This window comes from Mus musculus, chromosome 2 (genome assembly GCF_000001635.26).
Source record: "Mus musculus strain C57BL/6J chromosome 2, GRCm38.p6 C57BL/6J".
NCBI lineage: Eukaryota > Metazoa > Chordata > Mammalia > Rodentia > Muridae > Mus > Mus musculus.
Genome location: NC_000068.7, coordinates 156,487,749 through 156,507,380, shown reverse-complemented (window position 1 = coordinate 156,507,380; position 19,632 = coordinate 156,487,749). Strand labels below are relative to the sequence as shown.

At 51.0% G+C, this 19,632-nt stretch overlaps 1 protein-coding gene and 1 long non-coding RNA gene across 37 annotated transcripts in view; one reads left to right on the top strand and one right to left on the bottom strand.

Annotated features, from left to right (window-relative positions):
• The window catches only part of Epb41l1 (erythrocyte membrane protein band 4.1 like 1), a 125,620-nt gene that overhangs the window by 35,834 nt on the left and 70,154 nt on the right, over positions 1 to 19,632 (bottom strand). For all 33 annotated transcript variants that reach the window (XM_006498711.4, XM_030247282.1, XM_011239275.3 and 30 more), the window contains 8 exons: positions 13,287 to 13,477; positions 12,260 to 12,424; positions 11,417 to 11,521; positions 10,853 to 10,895; positions 7,719 to 7,794; positions 3,518 to 3,736; positions 1,528 to 1,615; positions 878 to 1,030 (listed from right to left, as the gene is read on the bottom strand). In XM_006498711.4, the coding sequence (XP_006498774.1) occupies positions 878 to 1,030; positions 1,528 to 1,615; positions 3,518 to 3,736; positions 7,719 to 7,794; positions 10,853 to 10,895; positions 11,417 to 11,521; positions 12,260 to 12,424; positions 13,287 to 13,463 (1,026 nt within the window). In that variant the 5' untranslated portion in view covers positions 13,464 to 13,477. Of the gene's footprint in view, positions 1 to 877; positions 1,031 to 1,527; positions 1,616 to 3,517; positions 3,737 to 7,718; positions 7,795 to 10,852; positions 10,896 to 11,416; positions 11,522 to 12,259; positions 12,425 to 13,286; positions 13,478 to 19,632 lie in introns of those variants that run through there.
• On the top strand, positions 8,588 to 18,610 carry Gm33977. 4 transcript variants are annotated; one of them, XR_003954080.1, is made up of 4 exons: positions 12,422 to 12,546; positions 12,632 to 12,704; positions 16,152 to 16,218; positions 18,507 to 18,610. It is a non-coding gene; the product is annotated as a predicted gene, 33977 (long non-coding RNA). The 4 variants fall into 4 exon arrangements; XR_375167.4 differs by lacking the exons at positions 12,422 to 12,546; positions 18,507 to 18,610 and adding an exon at positions 8,588 to 8,983 and having other exon boundaries at positions 16,152 to 17,664; XR_375166.4 differs by lacking the exon at positions 18,507 to 18,610 and having other exon boundaries at positions 12,422 to 12,537; positions 16,152 to 17,664.

The window sequence follows — 19,632 nt, the reverse complement described above, 5'->3', positions numbered from 1 at the left end:
TAAACCTCCCCAACTGTGAGCCCAAGCAAATCTTTCCTCTCTATAGTCAGAGTACATCAGGTATTTTGTTACAATGACAGAAGGTTGGTGTGTGTCAGGGGGTGGAGATAGCAGTGGTTGGCAGGACCTGATTGGTGACAGATAGTGGCTGCTGTAGCTGGCACAGTGGTGAGGGGTGCCAGGTGGATCACGGTAAGGACATTTGAGGGGGTTGTGCAGTTAAAGAGGAAGAGGTGTGGGTGCATGCCTCTGTGTCCATACTGTGTGTGTCGTCACATGCCTGTGTGTGTCTTGGTGTGCAGGCACAGTGAACTGCAAATCTGCACACGCACACAGTCATGTACTGATTTTTCCGTGTAGCCTGAATCTATGTGGTTGTTATTTTATTTTGCTCATGAAGTATATGTGTGACAATACATGCTCACATGCACACATGTTGCCTAAAAGCACGTGACCAGGGCTGGCGAGATGGCTCAGCATAAAAGGCACTTGCCACTCAGTCTGACAACCCGAGTCCGATCCCCAGGACCAATAATGGTGTAATGAAAAGACTGACTACGGCAAAATGTCCACATGACCTGGCCTCTGGCCTCTGGCCTCCACATGTGGACCATAGCACATGTGCACAGGTGTGTGCATGTGCACATGCACGAGGATGCAAACACACACACAAATAAAATATGGAGTCACATGTCCAGAGTCTGAAGTCTCCAGAGACGCAGGGAGGAAAGAGACTCATCTTCTATGAGCCCCAGAACTTCGTTCATGTTTTCAGGGTAGCAAAACCCAGGCCAGCTGCTGGGGCCCACTCTATTAAGTTCAGTCACCCCTGGAGCGTGGGGGTGAGTGAGGACAGAGAGCTTTGGGCCAGGCTCACCTCCCCAGGCCGGATCTTGATGTAGAAGTTACTCCTCTTGTAGGAGATCTTGAGAATCTTGGGCCAGGCAAAGCGGTTGATTCTCAGGCGGTCCCGGTAGATGAGCAGGCCATTGGCACAGACACCTAGCATGATATCGATGCCCTCAGAATCCTGCACAAGAAAACAGCATGGAATGGGAGTTCCGGAGACAGGCAGGGGCAGCCCACCACCACCCTGAGCTCTGGGGGTATGTGGAACCCCTCAACTAGTATCCCCCATGGTCACCTAGGTGTCCCCCTGTCACCTCACCTGATCGGCCATCCATTCTACAGCCACTTGGTCTGTCAAATCATTTATTCACTCAACAAACATTTAGGAACATACTCATGCCAGGCCATAGGCCACACGCCAGCGTGACAAAACTAAGCTAAGGTCTCAGTCTGTCTCTCACATGCACACAGTCTAGTGGTGGCACAGGCAGGCTTGTGAGGAAATTGAGCCCAAGGGGGAGATGACAAAGGTCTGAAGGAATAGAAGGTTATGAACTTTGAGAAATGAGAACCCCAAAGGTTCCAAGTCGAGGCGGAACAGTCGAGACACCAGCCCTGGAGGGTCCACAGTTCCCCGGGAGCCAGCTAAGGCGAGGGCTCGCTGGAGCTCGCTGGTACCTTAGCGTGATGCAGGTCAACTCCATACATGGAGAGCTTCTTGGCGTTCTCCAGGAAGTGGATCTCTGCCTCGCCCGGGGTCATGCCCCTGAGGAGAGAAAGCGATGATTGTGGACCATTGCCAAGGCCCAGGCTGCAGCCAACCAGCTGGAGGCATCACCATCAGAACTGGCCATTCCAGAAAGATACTGGCCGAGCCCTGCCCAAGACCCTCCCTCTGCTCTCAGGACAGGACTGAGAGCAGCTCGACTTCAGTCCACCAGCCCAGTCTTCCGCAACACTCAGATCCAGTCTGTTTTGTTCAGGAAGCAGACAAGGGTTAAACTGGGAGACGGGATTTTTGACTCTGTTTCTACCAAATTAAGTATAAAGTTTATAAAACCGCTCACTTCTCATGACTGGAACCCCACTTATGAAGAGAATGTTCATTACCAAGAACACACCACTATTAAGTAGCAGCAGTGTCTGCATTTAACTCTAGGCAGTGTGGCTCCAGAGTCGTGTTTCAAAGACAAATCTGTCTCTTACATTCCCTGGCCTCCATTTCCCCTGCCCTGTCCACCTTGGAGCTTCGATGTAGGATCCACGGATGCCAGACATCGATGTGCCTTAAGTTCAGAGACTTACGATGATTGCTGCTGGCACGAGCAAGCTCATATCGATCTGTCTGTCTATGAATTACTATGACTCTTACAAATCTCCAGGGCACCTTGCTATCTAGGACAGGCATGAACGGCGGATGCCAGGCAGGGCACCCTCATCCAATGTCCAGGTGACCATGGCAATTCATGTCCTGCTCAACACGACTGACTCCATGTAGTCAGGATGAACCCAGCCACGTTGGCATGCAAATCTCTGAGAGCATTTATTTGCCATCTTTGACCCAGCATCCATCACCCCTGGCAGGCTCATCCTCACAGATGAACGCATCACATCTGGTCATGGTCTTCCTCTCCAGACGCAGCTCACAGCACATAACCCTCCAGCTCCCTCCAAGCATAGGGGTGAGATAGCATCACCAGTCTTTCCTGTGGGTGTGGCACTGTACCCTTTAGAATGTGCTCAGAACAACCTTGAGCTTAGAGCCCAAAGCACTTCCAGCTTAAAAGGACCCTACAGATAGATCAGTTTGATTCCAGGGTAGGTGGCACTCTCTGCAGAGCAGGCACTGAGAAATGGCAGTGGACTGAATTCCCATCCCCCTGTTGCAATTGCTTAGGGGTGTTATGGGCTTTCAATGTCTGCAGCCCGAGGGAGCTTAAGAACCTGAATGAGGAATTCTGCTGTTCCAGATGCCAACGGCGGAGCTGAGCAATACACACCATCTCAATCTGTGTATTTATAGGTGAGAACGGAGCTCACAGAGGTTCAGCCATGAGCCGACAATCACACATCTGGCCAATTATCTTCTAACTCCAGAACAAAGTATGCAATCAACAACTCAAGAAGTATGCAATCAACAACTCAACAAAGTGCGTGATCAACAAAACAAATGCCCCAATTGACGGAGAGCAACACTCGGCCCACATGTGGTGTGTCTTTAATATCTGCTGTGTAGCCTCCCTCATAGCTCCATGGGCCATGCTGACCAGCACCAGATGAACAGATGAACACACCAAAGCACAGGGAGTGAAACGTCCTGTCAACATCCCCTGCTTACAAAGTGGCACAGTCAGGTTGGCATTTGCATTGAAACTTTAGAATATCTACACAGACCTCTGCACCAGGACCCTTACCCAGAGGCAAGCCACCATTGTCATATCTCCGAGTAACAGAAAAACCGATCCCCGCAGGCTCAGGACAGGGAATGTGACCCACACAGGAACTCAAAGAGTGAAGATCCAAGTGGTTACTTACCGTCACACAGATGGTCCCAGTTATTCCCACCCCATGGACGAGACCTATCCCTGGGCACCTCAGGTTAGGCCAGCATCTGTGGCCCAGCCCTTCAACCTGCGAGGGCTGCAGCCGGCAGGGCCAGCTCGCTCACCTGTATGTCTTATGCAACTCCATGATCCTCTCCTCCAGCTCCCGGGTCTGGTTTGGGGCGAAGCGGAGCTCACTGACATAGTTGCCCACGTGTTCCTCGGCATCATAGTCACCCAGTTCAGCCTGCACAGCGTAGGAGCCCAGAAGGGCATGCGTGACAAAGGAGCAAGGCAGGCGGCCTGTGATAATGTCTGCCCTCAGCTGCAGGCACAGGTAGTACCTGGGAAAGGACAGGGAAAGAGGTGGGCATGGTCTACCCCATCCACGCGGCCCAGACACAGACAGCTGGGCCACTGGAACCAAACAAAGTCAGCTCATGGGACAGTGGCACCCACAGACACGGGTATTTCATGGCAGTGCCTTATGAACAGGTTTTGAGACATGCCACGTGACTTCCGGCATTTTTGATCATTTCTGGATTTGAGGAATTTTTTTTTCTATTTTAAGAGAATTTATGAGATTTATACTACATTTTCAAGCTCAATGGGACTTAGAAAAATGACTTGTAGTTTTGTTTATTTGTTTTGTTGATTGGTTTGTTTAGTGTATGTGTGTAAGATATGTGTGCAAGTGCACACGTACCGCACGTGGAAGCCAGAGACCCTCTTTTGAGAGTTATGTATTTTTCTGTATGTGAGTGAGTGTTTGGCCTGTGTGTATGTATGTGAACAAAGTGTCTGAGGAGGTCTAAAGAGGATGTCAGGTCCCTTAACACTGGAGTTATGAATGGAGGTGAGCCACCGTGTAGGTGCTGGCAATTGAACCTGGATTCTCTGTAAGAGCAACACATATTGTATTCTTAACCACTGAGCCATCTCTCCAGTCCCAGAGAGCAATCTTGGCTGCTGATCCTTGCCTATCCCCTTTTGTGAGGCAGGCTCTTTTTGTTGTTCACTCCTGGGTACAGCAAGATAGTGTGTGCTGTCTCTACCTCCCATCTTACCACAGGGGCACAGGGATTACAGACACACATTACCACAGCTGCCCTTTCACATTGGTTCTGGGGACTCAAGCTCGGTTCCACACACTTGTGTGTAAGAACTTTACCCACTGAACCATCTCCCTAGCACAATTAGTTGGTTTCAAGGGTCTCAGGTTGGCCTGGAACTCATTATACAGCCCAGGCTGTTCTTGAATATGAATCCTCCTGCCTCCACCTTGTATGTGCTGGGGTTATAGGCATGTGCCACTATGCCAGGATGTTATGTAGTTTTAATTATGAAATCAATTATGTTCTGTGTTTTCTATTTAAAGGGTATCACTACTTAACTGAACCTGGCCTCAGACTCAGTCTCCCAAGTGACAGGATGACAGGCATGTACCCCCACACCTGGCTTATGCGGTGCTGGGGACAGAACCCAAGGCTCCCTGCAAGCTAGGCAAGCACTCTACCAACAGAGCTGCATCCCCCACGCTTGCAAGTTAATATTTTTTTTCAGGTGGGGGGAGGGGAGGAAACTTTAGTGGTGTCTCTGTGTTTCCTGTTGAGGGCCATTTCCAGTCCTCTCTCCGAGGCCATCAGTCATTCACATGGTGTTCTAGACATTTCTGGTCAGTGAACACAGAAATGGGCATGGCTTTAACTGATGGCTGTTTTAATATGAATATGAATATTTAAGATGCAAATAGGACCAAATGCTACACCTGGTTCCAGAGCTCTTGGTCATATCTGGTGTCATACCTTAAGAGAGGTCTCCACATTAACACTCCCAACTCTCCAAGTGTACATAGCCTCTGTACCACACCCCACAGCCCGGAGGACCTGTTAAAAACGCTTTTTTTCTACATTGATTCAGTGAGAAAGTGGGGGGGGGTTGGGGAGAGGGGGTATATGGAGGGAAGGAGTCATGTGCATGTCACAGAGTGTGCAGAGGCCAGAAGACAACTCTGGGAGTAGATTCTCTCCTAACACATGGGGTCCTGGGGATCGAACTCGGGTCATCAGACTTGGTGGCAAGCACCTTTACCACTGAACCATCTTGCTGGCCCTTTCCTCAAACTTTCTTCTGCCTCCAGCCCTAAGTGAATTGTTTACTAACCAAGTTGGTCTAAGGAAACATTTCCAGCCACCAGGCTGAGACTTTTGTGGTCTACATTCACAGTTGATGGTTTTACCTTCTAAGCCATTTTGTAACTATTTCCACAGTTACTGTTCACTGAGGTAAGGCTTGGGCCACTGCTCCTTCAGCCAGGGATGTCTCCTTGCCATTTCCTACTGAGTTTTGTCAGGTTTTCACTAACTGCCCACGTCTCTTCCTTCAAAGTCACTTTGACTTAGTAGAATACTCAGGGTTCTGTGACATTGTTTCAAAGTCAGAACCAAAGCCAGTGACGTCACATGCAGCGTCAGTGTGTGCAGAGGCCCGGGATCTGCAGTGGCTCACACTCCACGGGAGTCCAGCATGGGCCTGTGACATTTGTTCAAGAGTCTAAAAATTCAAAGACCATTGACAAGGCTCTGGCCAATCCTTCATTTCAATCAATTTGTCATTTTGACCAGTTTATTTGGGGCCTCACTATTTTTGACTAAGTCAGCTGCTCCTGCAACCCTGCCTTCTGGATGGAGCCATCTGTGCTGGACAGGGCTCACCTTCCTCCTGGTGTCCCCGGAAGCCCCAAGCCTAGGGTCTGGCACAAAAAAGACACATTCTGGTAGCTGTGCTGGCCTAAAGCTATGCATTAAGGATATGGCTGCTGTCACCTTGGCTCCAAGCTGATCTTGGGGCTCAGAGAGGGGCTAATGAGGCCAAGGCCTGGGACCTGCTCTATTTCAGAAACATCTGTTGTCTCTCCCAAGGCCAGAGGCAGCATCTTGAAACTTGGTATCCTGTCTAACCAGTGGCTATGAGCCTTTAACAGTGGACTCGTTATCCAGGCCTGGTGGTACAGGCCTAGAACTTCAGGCTAAGGAGGCTGAGGCAAGAGGATCCGAAGTTCAAAGCCAGCCCAGGAAGCTTACTGAGACTGTTTCAGAATGTCTTAAGAAGTGGCACTGGGAAGATGCTCAGAGGTTAGGAGTATACACGGCTGCTCCAGAGGACCTGTGCTCTGTTCCCATGACCCATGCAGGGTCATTCACAATTGCCTGAAATGCTAGACCCAGGAGATCTGACACCTACTTCTAGCCTTTACAGGCACCTACACACACCTCACACTGACACCTAAGTATTAGTAAAATAAGACTAAAATAATTAATTTTTTAAATAAAAAGAGGGCCGGAGATATAGCTTGTATACAGTGCTTGTCTAAAATGCACAAGGCCCTGGGTCCAATCCCTAGCACCCCAACAAAAGAGAACAGAGAGGAAAGAAAAGGGCCCAGTGGGAGTGAGCCAGGGCAGCTTAGCGGCTCCTCCCACTGCGAAAAGCTCCAAGTCCTCCGTTTACTTTGAGAGTGCAAGGCCCACGGTGTGAATGGTGCCAGACCAAGACATCATGTGAATGCTGAGGCCCTGTCTCTGACAGGACGTAAAGACAGGGGGCTTCTTCCTGTCCTGCTTTCCAGAGGCAGGGTGAGCCCATGCATGCTCCACCCAGAGGGACGCTCGGTCCTCACTGCCAATTCTCAGGCCACTTGAACCTCTGTGGCCCAAACTCACCGCAGTAGCCGAGGCAGCCTCCATGGGGCTCGTGTGTTCCCTCTCACCTCCACATGCCTGATCTGCACAAGAGGACATCTAACTGCCACATGCCAAGCCTGTCACCCCTCCTTCTCAACACACACACTGGCGCTCCACCCAGAACATCAGACCTGCCAGGTCGCCTGGCCCAGGGAGGGTTCCCACTGGATTTACAAAAAGTTCATATTGGCTGTCAAGATTTAAAATGTATGGCTTTTCAAACATAAATATCTACAATATTTAACTTCACTCAGCTTTCAGGCCCAGTCCCCACAGGTTAGAGAGTTCTCAGAGCCTGACAGCAACCATCTTAGTTGATGGCTTTGGAATTGCTTTTCTTATGGCTTCCTTGGACTGGACTCAAGGTGCCAGGCTTGTGGACAAGAGCCTTTATCTGATGAACCATTCTGTCAGTCACACGGCATTTAGATACATCTGTCCTTCTAAAGGCACACGGATCCCAGGGACCCCTCTGCATTCGCTACTCTAACACATACAGCCTTTGTCTCCCGGGGCCAGCATGCCTGGCCCCGCTCACAGTTCCACAGGACCAGCACACTACCCCTCTCCTCACAGTCCTCACCTTGTGATGTCTTCTGTCAGCTGAGCTGGGTCAGGAGGGTAGAACTTGACTGTGAAGGCAAAGTTCCAGGGGCTACCTAAGAGGGAAAGGCAGGAGACATCAGAGAGGACTCATCAACGTCTAGATGCCCTAGCCTGTGAGCAATCTCTCATGGATTTCCTGCTCCTGGAACATCATTTCCATTTGATAGACAGGGAAACTGAGGCCCAGGCTAACAGACTTGGGAGTAGGCCAGTGAGGTGGCTCAGTGGGGAAAAGTGCCTGTCACCCAGGCTTGATGACCTGAGTTCAGTCTCCGGAACCCACAGTGAAAAGAGAAACTCCTGGAGCATCCTCTGACCTTCGTGTGTGTGTGTGTGTGTGTGTGTGTGTGTGCGTGCGCGTGCGTGTGCACGCGCGTGCGAGCGTGCATGCTGCGTTAATAATGGGAAAGAAGATAAAAAGAAACCCCTTCACCAAAGCACTGTTAGCAGATGAGAACATGGAGACCCAGGCAACATCATCACCCTAAGAGTGCGGTTTTTGCTGATTGGATGGTTGGCTAATTTTGTTGCTGTTCTGTTTTGCCGCAGGTTTTCTTTTCAGCACTCAGGACCAAACCAGGGCCTTGAGCCTGCCAGGCAAGTACTCTGCCGGGAAGCTGCCTTCCCACCTCTACTTCCTTTCCACAGACAAAGATTCTAAAGACCAGTCAGCTAATTGGTTACAGAGAGCAGGTTTCCAAACTCTGGTCACCTGACCCCAGAGCTCAGTCACAAAGACTCCTTAGAAAAGGCCTCCAGGGACACAGGCTCTGACTCAGGAAGGACGGCAGTGACAGCAAAGAGTACAGAGCCAGTGTACACTGAGTGTACCCGGGCAGGTGCTGCTGTGTCTGTCGTATATATGACACTTCATTTCCTCCTCAGAGCAAGCCCAAAGCTCTGCTACCACCACCCCACTTTACAGTGAGGAGACTGAGACACAGGACAGTTCTGAAATGCACACGGCAGCTATGCCTGGTCATGTCTAAGTGTGTGTCACTTTCCTGTCACTCCAGCTGAGGCCGGAAGGGCTAGTCCACTTGCTGAGAAGAAGCAGAGCCTCAGAGGCATGGCTCAAGGTGTCTTAGGTGACAGGCAACGAGGCTTGAGGGAAGGATAGCTACCTCAGAAGCCCTGGATACCAGGGCTCATGAAGCCACCACCATCAAGGGTGAGGGGAAGTGACCAGCTACAGAAAGGAGGCAAAACTGCTCCCCTGGGGTACCAAAGGACAGGACTGGGGTGAGTAGGTGGCCATTTCAGAGATGGGCACAGAGGCATAGCTCTAATAGAGGAGGGGTGTGTGTGTGTGTGTGTGTGTGTTGACCTTGTTCATGGATTATGGAGATCAGAGGTTGATGTGGGACGTCTTCCTTTGTCTACCTTTCTATCTCGCTATTATTATTTTTGAAGATTTATTTGGTTTTTATTCGACACATAAAAGAGTTTTGCCTGTGTATCAAGTGCGCCATGTGCATGCAGTGCATGCAGATGCCAGAAGAGGGCACCAGATTCCCCCCTGGAACTAGAGTTACAGCTGGTGTGTGCTGGGCAGCTTCCCCAGGTCCTGTGCAAGAGCAGCAAGTGCTTTTAACCACTGACCTGTCTCTCCAGCACTACTTACTCTTGACAGGGTCATACAAATGCACAATGTATCTTGATCACACGCATCCCCACTCCCCCTCACAGCCTACATACTTCCCTCTCACCCTTAAGTCCTCCCTCTTTTCCTTAGACACAGACTCCAGTTAGTGCCCCTTGAATTGCATGAGTGCTGGCTCACCCACTTTCAGCTAATTCTCTGATACTACTTCCTCACTGACCTCGCAGCTTATCACTGTGGCTAGACTGGCTGGACAGCAAGCCCTGGAACCCACCATGTTACAAATGTGTGCGGTCCTACTAGCTTTACCACAGGGCTGAGAATCTGAGCTTGGGGCCACATGCTTAAGCAGCAAGCACTTTACCTATTAAGGCAATTCCCCTGTCCTCTAGAGTAGGCACTTCTAAGGATGGAGGCTACAGGGTGAGAAGGCCGTGGCTTGAGCTGTCACAGGACCATGTCCATGTGTCAAGACAGGTGGGCAGGACCTCCAGGCTTGCTCTGGGCAGTGACCCTAGGGCACTGTCACTGGGCCGGCCTGCCTCTCTTTTCCAGGCTACTAGTCTTTATTAACTCTACACACTTGGCTGCCTGCATCCGTTCCAATTCTTTCAAAGCATGAAAGGCTGGCCTCCCAGCAGGGCTGGCACTACTAGAAGACAACCTAAAATTCAGACCTAAAAGCCTGCTGACCTACAGAAACATGCTTTGCCTATGTGCCTGCCTCTTTGTCTCCAACTGTCAGGAATCTACAGGAAAAGCTCCTCAAGTCCCGTCCTGTAGAGTCAGCTGGCTTCCAAGGGCCAGCTACCTGCTGTCATAGCAACAGACTCAGCTACAGCTTCTCAGCCAGGAGACCAGGGAGTCCAACCCTGAAGAGGCCAAGCATATCCAAGGTGTGGGGCCTGGGATGGAGGCCCCAGGTCTCCACCTACTGCAGGTCCATTTGCTAAGGCTACCCACCTCCTCCCTCCACTATTTGAAAGCCTTCTCACCCTTCCCAACACGCTCCTTCTCTTGGGGCCAGAAAAGACAGGCTGCCAACCTGCTCATCTCCCTCCTCCAGAGGCATTGAAACGAGAACAAGACAAAAGCCAGGGCTCAAGATGGGCTGAGCCAGCACTTGGCTCTGTGACCTTGTGTAAGTAGCTGCCACTCTATGGACCTGAGTGGAGGGCTGTTAGTTACTCCACAGTCCCTGGACAGAAGGCTAACTGTATCCAGGTCATCTGTTTGTCCCCTCTTTCTGGAAGACTCCGCAGGGCTGATTTCCTGGATGCATTTAAGGTTTCTTTACTAATCTGCTGTGTGGCTCTCACCATTGCTTCTATTCTCTGGGCCTCAGACTTATAACCTCTAACGTAATTCTACATCGTTCCTGTACTGCCTTCACTTAGACCAGCCATGAATGGCAGAGGAGACCCAGGAGCACATCCCAAAGTCGGTGGGAGCACTGGAGCCAGCCCTGCCCACCCATCCTCACACGCCAACCACAAGCAAACACTCACTCCGGATCTGCTTCTTGATTTCCTTGGAGGGGTCCAGCCAATTCTGGAAGAGAATAGATTTGTCCTTTAGAAGCAAGATGCAGGAGTGGGCAGGGTGGAACTAGGAGAGACGACTATCCAGAAGTAGCCAGCCACAGACTCTCATGGGGACATCCTTGCCTGGATCCATTTACCTGGCATTAGGGAATGAGGCCTGGATTCCCAGCAGGGTTTGGACATGGTACTGGGGCTGGGCTTGCCCTAAGATGGCCACAGTGACCAAGTATTGTGGCTGTAACTAGCAGGAAAGACAGGCAGCACCCCCTCGGGTGGGAAGAAGACACTGGATAGGGACCGCTCTGTTATTCAGGGAGCCCTTGCATCTACATCATAGCTCTCCCACTACACATTTGGGAATTCCTTAGAAAAGACTAGGGGCAGGGGCCAGAGACCTGTGAGCGGTTAGGGCTGCTAACTTAGAAACAGGAGATGCCTACTGAAAGTCTGTGGGAAGCTGGAGGCTATGGTCAGGACTGCAGAATTCTCCCTGCCCACCCGCCACACCCTGCCTCCCCAGCTGGGCACCTTCTGGCTGTCAGCATCACAGTAGGTCAGACCGAAGTAGTCCTTCTCCAGGAGGTTAAGGTGCTCACAGACCAGGTCAAACAGCACCTGGCCCCGGCCGTGCTTCTGAGGGAGAAAGAAGAGTTTTTGTGAGGCCGGTGGACCTGTTGTTGGGGCTGGGAGCTGACCCAGGTCCCAGTGCACACAGGAAGAGTTCCCACAAGCCTCCCCTCAGCAGGGCAGGACCTCAGCACTCCTGCCACAGGCTCCCCTCTCTGGGTCTATAATGCCCACTGCATCTAGGTCTCTCTTACAAGCCCTGCCAGGGTCTTCCTAGACTATGGACCTGCCTGAAAGCATGCTGGAGATTTCTGCTTAACAGAAACCAAGAGAAGCAGCTGAAAACCAAAGTTCTATGACTTGTGGGAGAAAAAGAGAAGATGCCCTCAAAAGATGCGAGCCAGAGCCAGGGGATGGGAGTGGGGGTTGCAGGAGATAGAGTGGAACTAGGAATCACAGTGGGATTATTTTGTGGTCAACCCTGCATATCAGTTCTTAAATGGGGACATTTTTACCAAGGCACGGATACCCCGAGACACCTTTTCCTGATGCCAGTCCGTGCTGAGTCTTAATTTGGTCTGCAATAGTAATGACCCTTTCTGGACCTCGGTGTCACCATCTGTACCAGGGAGTACCAGGCCAAGCCATCACTCCGGACATCACAGTGGGTCCTCCTGTGGTTTGGCTTGGACTCAGGACACACAGGAGCTAGCCTGGCGCTGGGGCCAGCCAGCCTGGGCCAGGGCATATGGTACTGGGGCCAGCCGGCCTGGGGCAGGGCATATGGCGCTGGGCGTCCCCTACCTCCACTTCACACTCATACTCAGAAGCATCGAGCAGGGTGACGCGGCATATGGCACTCTTGAACTTCTTGGCAATCTTCTGAGGTGACTTCTGGGCCTTACTGGGCGTGGTCCTCTCCGACAGGCCATCGGCCTCACTGTAATCCTTATCGTCCATATCCAGGCTCTGTGGGGCCAAGCAAGGAAAGAAGTCAGAGAACTTGAAACAGCAGGAGTAACAGGGTGGCTGAGGCCAAGATGCCCCTAAAATAAGACATGCCACCTTCTAAGAGCCTCAGGGTGACCAGGGTTTGTAAACGGGTTGGTGTATAATGGTAGGGATTTGAGGTTTCCACATGAGCCTCAGCTCACGTGAGTTTGTGTCTTCCTGCAGGCTACTGCTACCGTGGACAGCCTCTGCAGATAGAAGCAGCCCAGAGAACTGCCTTGTCCCTCTCCCTAGAACAGTGAGTGACTCATCAGGACATCTGTCTGGTCTCTCCCACCTTACGTGTCACTAGGTCTAACGTAAGACGGGAGCTGTGGTGATCACAATGAAGGGAAGAGCTGGCTCCCTCCGTGAGTGTGGCCAAGCCCTTGCCTCCCTGTGCCTGTTACGAATTAGGGAGTCGTAAGAGGGGGGCTCAGTGAGCCCCTCCCACAGGCTTCTGTAGTTCTCGGGGGATGAGTTTTGTCAAGGTCTTGCTGGGTTTGCCAAGCTTGAGCAGAGGGCAGGAGACGAACGTGGAAAGGACTGTGTTCTGGCTCTCACCTCCACCTCTAGCTTTGTATGTGGCTTTGGGTGCAAGATTCACTGCACTAAGCCACAGATCTTCTCAGCATAAAATGGGGGAGATGAAACCTCCCCTCTTGGGACTGGGGAATTAAATATAAAATGGCCAGCATGCCCCAGCCCAGAGTTCAGTGTGTAACAGGTCATGAACGAATCTGCATCCTTCCTTTCCAGCTAAGGAAATACCAGGACCCTAAAACCCAGACCAAGAGGACGAGTGGGGAGGGAAGAGGGATGTCCCAGGCCCAGTACATACCTGTTCAGCAGGCCTCGTGTCCTGCTGGGTCAGATGCTTCTCATTGGAATTGGTCTCTGGGTGGCTGTGGCCCGCGGGGGTCACCGGGGTGGTCACAGCTGCGGCAGCCTCGGGCTGCTGTGGAGTCTCCTCCTGAGCCTTCTTCACCTCAGAATCGGGACCTGTCTCTGTTGTCATGGTGACCAGCACGCCTGCATTGGAATGAAGGAGAGCATGTGACAGGGGGAAGGATGATAATGTGACAACAAGGGGGCAGGAACTGCTTGCATGCTCTGTGGGGACAGAGAACCAGACAGAAGGCAGGGGTGGAAGACAGAGGGACAGAGGGACAAGGAAGAATGAGAGTGTGAGGGCCTCCTTCCCTGTGCGTCCAGACCCTTCCTAAGGATGATGAGGGAGTCTCTAGGGTCCTGCGCTCTGCACCAGATGCCAGCAAGGCCCTGGACGGGCTGACTGTCCCACTACACCTAGACTATAACAGCCCCTCAGCGGATGTACGGCACTGAACACAAACTGAGAAAGCCTTGGATTCCTGACCTGTGTTTGTGAGTTTAGGCAGCTCCCTCACTTCCCAAGCTGCAGTAACTCTAACATACACACACACACATGCACACACACACACGCACACACCAGCCCCAGCTTCACAGAATGATGTCAAGATGGTGCCCCCTGGATCAACACAGATAGGCACCAGTAGAAAATACTCCTTGCTGCCCGTGGGAGTGGTCAGGGTAGCAGGGCTTGGGCTGTCTGCCACAAATGTACCACCTCACCTCTCTGGGACTCATCCCCAAGCTGAGGGACTTGGGGGAAATCTCTGGGACAGATTTCCCCTCTGCAACATTAAATGAGATGCCAGACCAGGCCAGGAAGGTGCTGTCCGGCTATTCTGTTGGAATTAGCCAGCTCCAACAGACAGCAACTTCAGCGGCACAGCTTCATGTTTTATTCATGTTGTAAGGATTATAAACGAGACTCGCCACCATGAAGAGAAGTTAGGAACATTAGACGACCTTAGGGATGGGATGGATGAGAGGGAAGCTTCAGGCTTACTCCAGGTGCCTTGGAGTTACTTGGTTCCTTTTTGGTTTTGAGACAAGGTCTCAGCATACAGCCCAGCCGAGCTAGCCTTGAATGCACTATGTAGTCCATGCTGCACTAAACTATTTTTAAATTTTTTATTGTTGTTGTGGTTTGTATGCACATGCACACATGCAGAGGAACTTGGTTCTCTCTTCCATGATTGGTTCTGGGGATCCAACCTGTGCTAAATGCACCTTTATCCACTGAGCTAACCCAGCACCCGAAGCTTGAAGTCTTGATCCTTCAGTCTCAGCCCCACCCCCACCCTCAGCTGAGATTACAGGCAGGTGCCATCACAACCAACACGTGAGTATGGGCAAGAAGTATATTACCTTGTAAGGTTGTTTTGTTTCAAAGCCAAAAGCACCCCTTCCCCGACCATGCCCAGAGTAAGAGAACTGGGCAGGAAGCATCCCTCTTTGGTCTAAGTCCCCTGTGTCATATGAGCAACACTCACACAAGACCTGGGGGCGGGGGGGGGGGGGACTTATCCTCAACCCTCCACCATGAGAGGCCTCCGAGAGACAGGCATCCAACACCCACCTGCTCCAGGGCTCACACTTCTATTTATTTATCTATGCCAGGGGTGGGGGGGGGGCTCTCACACCTATATCATCAGCACTTGGGAAGCTGAGGCAGGAGGATTATCACAAGTTTGAGGGCAGCCTAGGCTACAAAATGAGACCTGTCTCAAAAAAAAAATCAGGACCAAACCACATCAAACAAAACATTTAATTTATTTATGTATTCAAATGTGTGGAGGGGGTAGGGGTGGATCCCAGGGCCTCAAACCCAGGTCCTGGCATAGTCCTCTCTGCATTCCCATGGGCACAGGACAGGCCCAAAGCAAAGGGTACTAGGCAGACTACAGGTGAGCCCAGGGCCATGAAGAGGTCACCGGTGTCCTCCACCCACAGAGCCCACATGGAAGTCCTTGAGAGCTGAAGCAGGAGGCCTGCATGTCCCCATTGCTGCTGTTGAACAGCCAGATGGGGAGGAGGAGGGCGGGGCTGCACTGATTCACTCAGGGTAGCTCTCTTCCCGCCTTTACTCTGATCTTAAGGAGCAGGGAGGCAACTTCAAGCCAGTTCCATAAAGACAAACTCCACCAAGCACGTGAGCTCCGGACACAACAAACATAACAGCTGCTCTGAGGGAGTTCAAGCCCATGCAGGGTCACAGTCCTGCCTGCTGAGCCCAGGACCTTCCTTCCTTCAGCCCTGAGGGTTGCCAGTCCTGGTCTGGTGGGGTCAATGGGTAAAAGCTCTTTACATAGTTTTGTGTTTAAAAACATCCAAAGATGGGTGGCGAGAGAGCCCAGTGGTTAAGAGCACCTGCTATTCTTGCAAAGGACCGAAGTTCAATTCCCAGCACCCACACCAGGGAGCTCAGAACGACCTGGAACTCCAGCTGCAGGGTGGGAGGGAGGACATCCAGCTCCCTCTTAGAGCCTATACCATCACCAACACTAACACACACACACAGAGAGAGAGAGAGAGAGAGAGAGAGAGAGAGAGCAAATATACATGTCATAAAACAAATACTTTATATTATTTTAAAAATCCAACAGCATATATGTAGACACTTTGGGCTGTGGCAAGCAGAATTTACACGACCCTGGTGTCCAGGCAGCCCCTGGGGTATGGGGTACATCCACAAATCCCCTTCCTGGGTCCTCTGTTTGGCTTCAGCCCAGACTCTTGGAACTCTTTCCTCAACCTGTAGCTCCCTGGAAATAGCTAGGAGAGGAATTTCAAGTGACTATTCCAAATTTTCCTGCAGATCCTCTGGTAAGCCAGTGCTAAACTGGACACCACCTGAGAAATACTCTACCCCACTTCTGTCACAGGTAAGACTTGAGTCACATCTTCAAAAACGTGCCCCTTAGCTTCTTCAGTCTGCTCTCCTCCCCACTTGTGGCCTAGCTCTCCGGATCTGAACGGCAGGCCCATCTTCTCTCTCCTGCACTCGACTACCCCCAGCAAAAAGCCCAACATAACCTCCTCACAGGAGAAAGAGCTCAGGCCCAGGGGGAACACCAAGGAACTCCAGTGAGGCCACGGCCAGGGGCCTGGATGCATAGATACAGGCGTATCCTCTCGAAAGAAGGAGAAATGCATGCAAAAATCACAGCAAGCGGTTGAGCGAATGGGCACGAAGTCAACGATCCACACATCGGACCCCATCTTAGTAAACACACAGATCCTTATGACAATGTGAAACCAGAAAACCTGTCACTGTGTAACTTAATATATGCTAATAAAAGCATTAAAATATGAACAGCTAGGTAAATAAATGCTGAGGACCCCACAGCCCCCATTAAAAGAAGAACTGCCAGCATTCAAAGCTTCAGCCCAGGAATAGAAACACTTCAGCTTGCCTAGACTCGCCGTTGCCGGTCCCATCCCCACCTTCCAGCTGAAATCTGACAGCTCATCATTTCCTGCATTAAAATTTCAAACTCCTTTATTTGGACTCTCTCATTACATCCGTCTCAGCACTCCCCATGAGTCTTCAACTGTCTCCTTACATAACGCGCCTGCACAAGGTAAACAAGGGAATTGCCTTGCTCCTAGATACATGCCGAGGTTCACGGTGTGTGCGGCACAGCCTGCATCCTCAAGTGCTCTGCCTACTCCACATCCTTTCCTGAATATGTGGCTTAACTCTTCCTGCTTCCAAGAAGCCTTTCCCAGCCGTCTCCCCGCCAAAGCATCCACACACCCTTCCAGCCTCGCAGAACCTTCCTCTCCCTGCACGGTTCTGGCAAGCGTCATCTGTCCTGATTCCATGTTGGCTTTCCCCCTTGGCCTTTTACCACTGTGCTCTGAACACTGTGGTGTTCCTTCCAGGGCTAAGGGTCACATCTACTGGAAAATAGAACTGAACAGTACTCGACAGATACCATTGTGGTAATACGTAATGTTGGTGTGGGGGTAAGAATGGACCTATGGAAGACAGGGTGGAATCTCTTAGGTCACCAAAGACAAACAAAAGCCCTGTGTGACTTCCACGAAAACATTCTGCTCCCGTCCTACATTTCCCACATGTGTCAGCCACTTATTCTTGTTCCAATCACCACGACATTCGCATTTCTCCATATATGAGCAGCAATTATATTTCCTTTGGTGGGTATGTTCCAAGACTGCATATTAAAATCACCTAGACCGCATTCTGTACAAATAAACTTATTAAAATCCTGAGGCTTCTATATTTGAAAACTCAGGCACACCGCTTCTGGGGATTTTAAATTTCAGTACAATATTTTGGGGTTGTTATTTTCTTCCTGAGTAGCAGAGCAATCTCCACGCCAAATCAGACTGGTTCACTTTCACGCCAAGGTCCTTGGTAGTTCCTAACTCTTAAAACAAATATACTCAAGAATACAACCCAGCATCCTTTGCCGTGCTCTCTGAGAATAGGATTTCTTACTTCTAGTTCTGTGCTTCCACTGTGTCTCTTTGGGAAGTCCTGACTGTCTATAGGATATTACTAATAAAATGGCAATAATGAAGCATGCATTCATTTCAGCTTACGGCGGGCAGGCTTGTCAGGACACCACATCCTGGAAAGTCAAGTGGTATCTACAAGGGACATCTTAGCAGAGTATCAGCTACGTTATCTCCAAGTATCAGAACAGGACAGGCTTGAGTCAAACACCTGGCCTCAAGTGATCTTCTTCCCCCGCCGTCCCAAGGACATGCCGCCATGCCACGGGCTGGTGATAAAGGACGCGGATCCTCCTGGGTTTCCCTCTGTTTTATTCCTTCTCCTTTTCTGCTCCACCTCCATCTCCTTCTACATCTGGTTGGCCCACAACTTGCTTTGTAGACCAGGCTGTCCTGGAATTCACAGAAACCAACCTGCCTCTGCCTCCCAAGTGCTGGGATGGAAAGGTGTGTACCACCATGTCCCCACCATGGCAGGGCCCAGATCTTTACACAATCGCCTTAAAACTTGAGTCTAGCCAGGTATGAAAGAGAGCTCATGTCTGCTCTCCTAGCTGTGGGAGAGGCTCGCTATGAGTTCGAGGCCAGCCTGTATTACATAGTGAGCGCACAGTAAGACCTGGCCTCAAATAAACAACTAAATCCACGTACATAAACCCTAGATGCTAAAATGGAATTTTTTTTTCAGATGCTCGTGGCTTCGGATAAAAGGAAGAGAAGGAGCTCAATAAACCCTGTTTAAGCCTATTTTAAAACTGTATTAATTAAAAATAAAAATAACATTTTAGAAATGTATAATAAGACTCTTTCTTTGACAAGCCCAAGGATAACAGCATTGTCTCTCACCAGGCCCTAGAAAGGGAGCCAAGAAGTAGACTGTGGCTTCTGACACAGCAGGCTATGTCACGTGGATGTGGTTCTTGCTCAGGCTCAGGCCAGCACACACTGCGAGAGCTGCTAGGTGGCCAGGCCAGACCGCGTACAGTCAGGGCCCTTGGGGGAACCATGTGCTGGTTCCCATGGAGCTCACTGCAGGGATTTAGGTCCCCCAGGGTATGTTTTAGCCTTGCACACGAGTCTGGGTACCTGCTGATCCACAATGTGGTCTTTTTACCCAAAGCAGGCTTCTAGGGTAGGGGGCAGGAACGGAGTTGAGACATTTAGAAATAGGAGGCACTTGGGCTGAGTCAGCCTGTGGGCAAAGGGCCAGTCCCTGATGCTCTTACTCCTCAAGAAACATAGCAAGGAAGCTCCTTACAGCCTGGCAGGAGAGCAGCAGGAGCCAGGGTCCTGCAGGCAGCCTCTCGAGAGTCACAAGTGTCAGGAACTGGTACAGAAGGAAGGACTGGACTCCCATTAGGGAGCACCGATGTGGCCAGGCCCAGGCTAAAGACTTCCCATCATTCACAGACCCCCTCCTGGCACAGCAGTGAACACCCAGACCAGGAGTGCAGACATGTCTGCTTAAAACACAGGCAGAAAGAGAAGGCTCCACAAGACAAAGGCCAGCCGGTAGGGCCAGGCTGGCGGCACCGACATAGGAGGAGGGCAAATACACAGGATTAGAGAAGAGAAAGGTCAGCCAGAATGTCAGTGTGAATGGTGCCCATTCCACCACTGCCTGGAGAGAGGGGCCCTGTGTGGCCTGGGCTAGGGTTGGCTCAGCAGGATGTCAGCATCTGGGGCTCCCCAGGGCCACTCAGCAGCCTTCTTGTCCTCTAAGCTTCCCATCTGGACGGCCTGCAGGGAGACGGCTCCTCAACTGAGCCATGGCCTGGTGGCTGGACCAGCTCTTTAAAATGAATCAACTGACA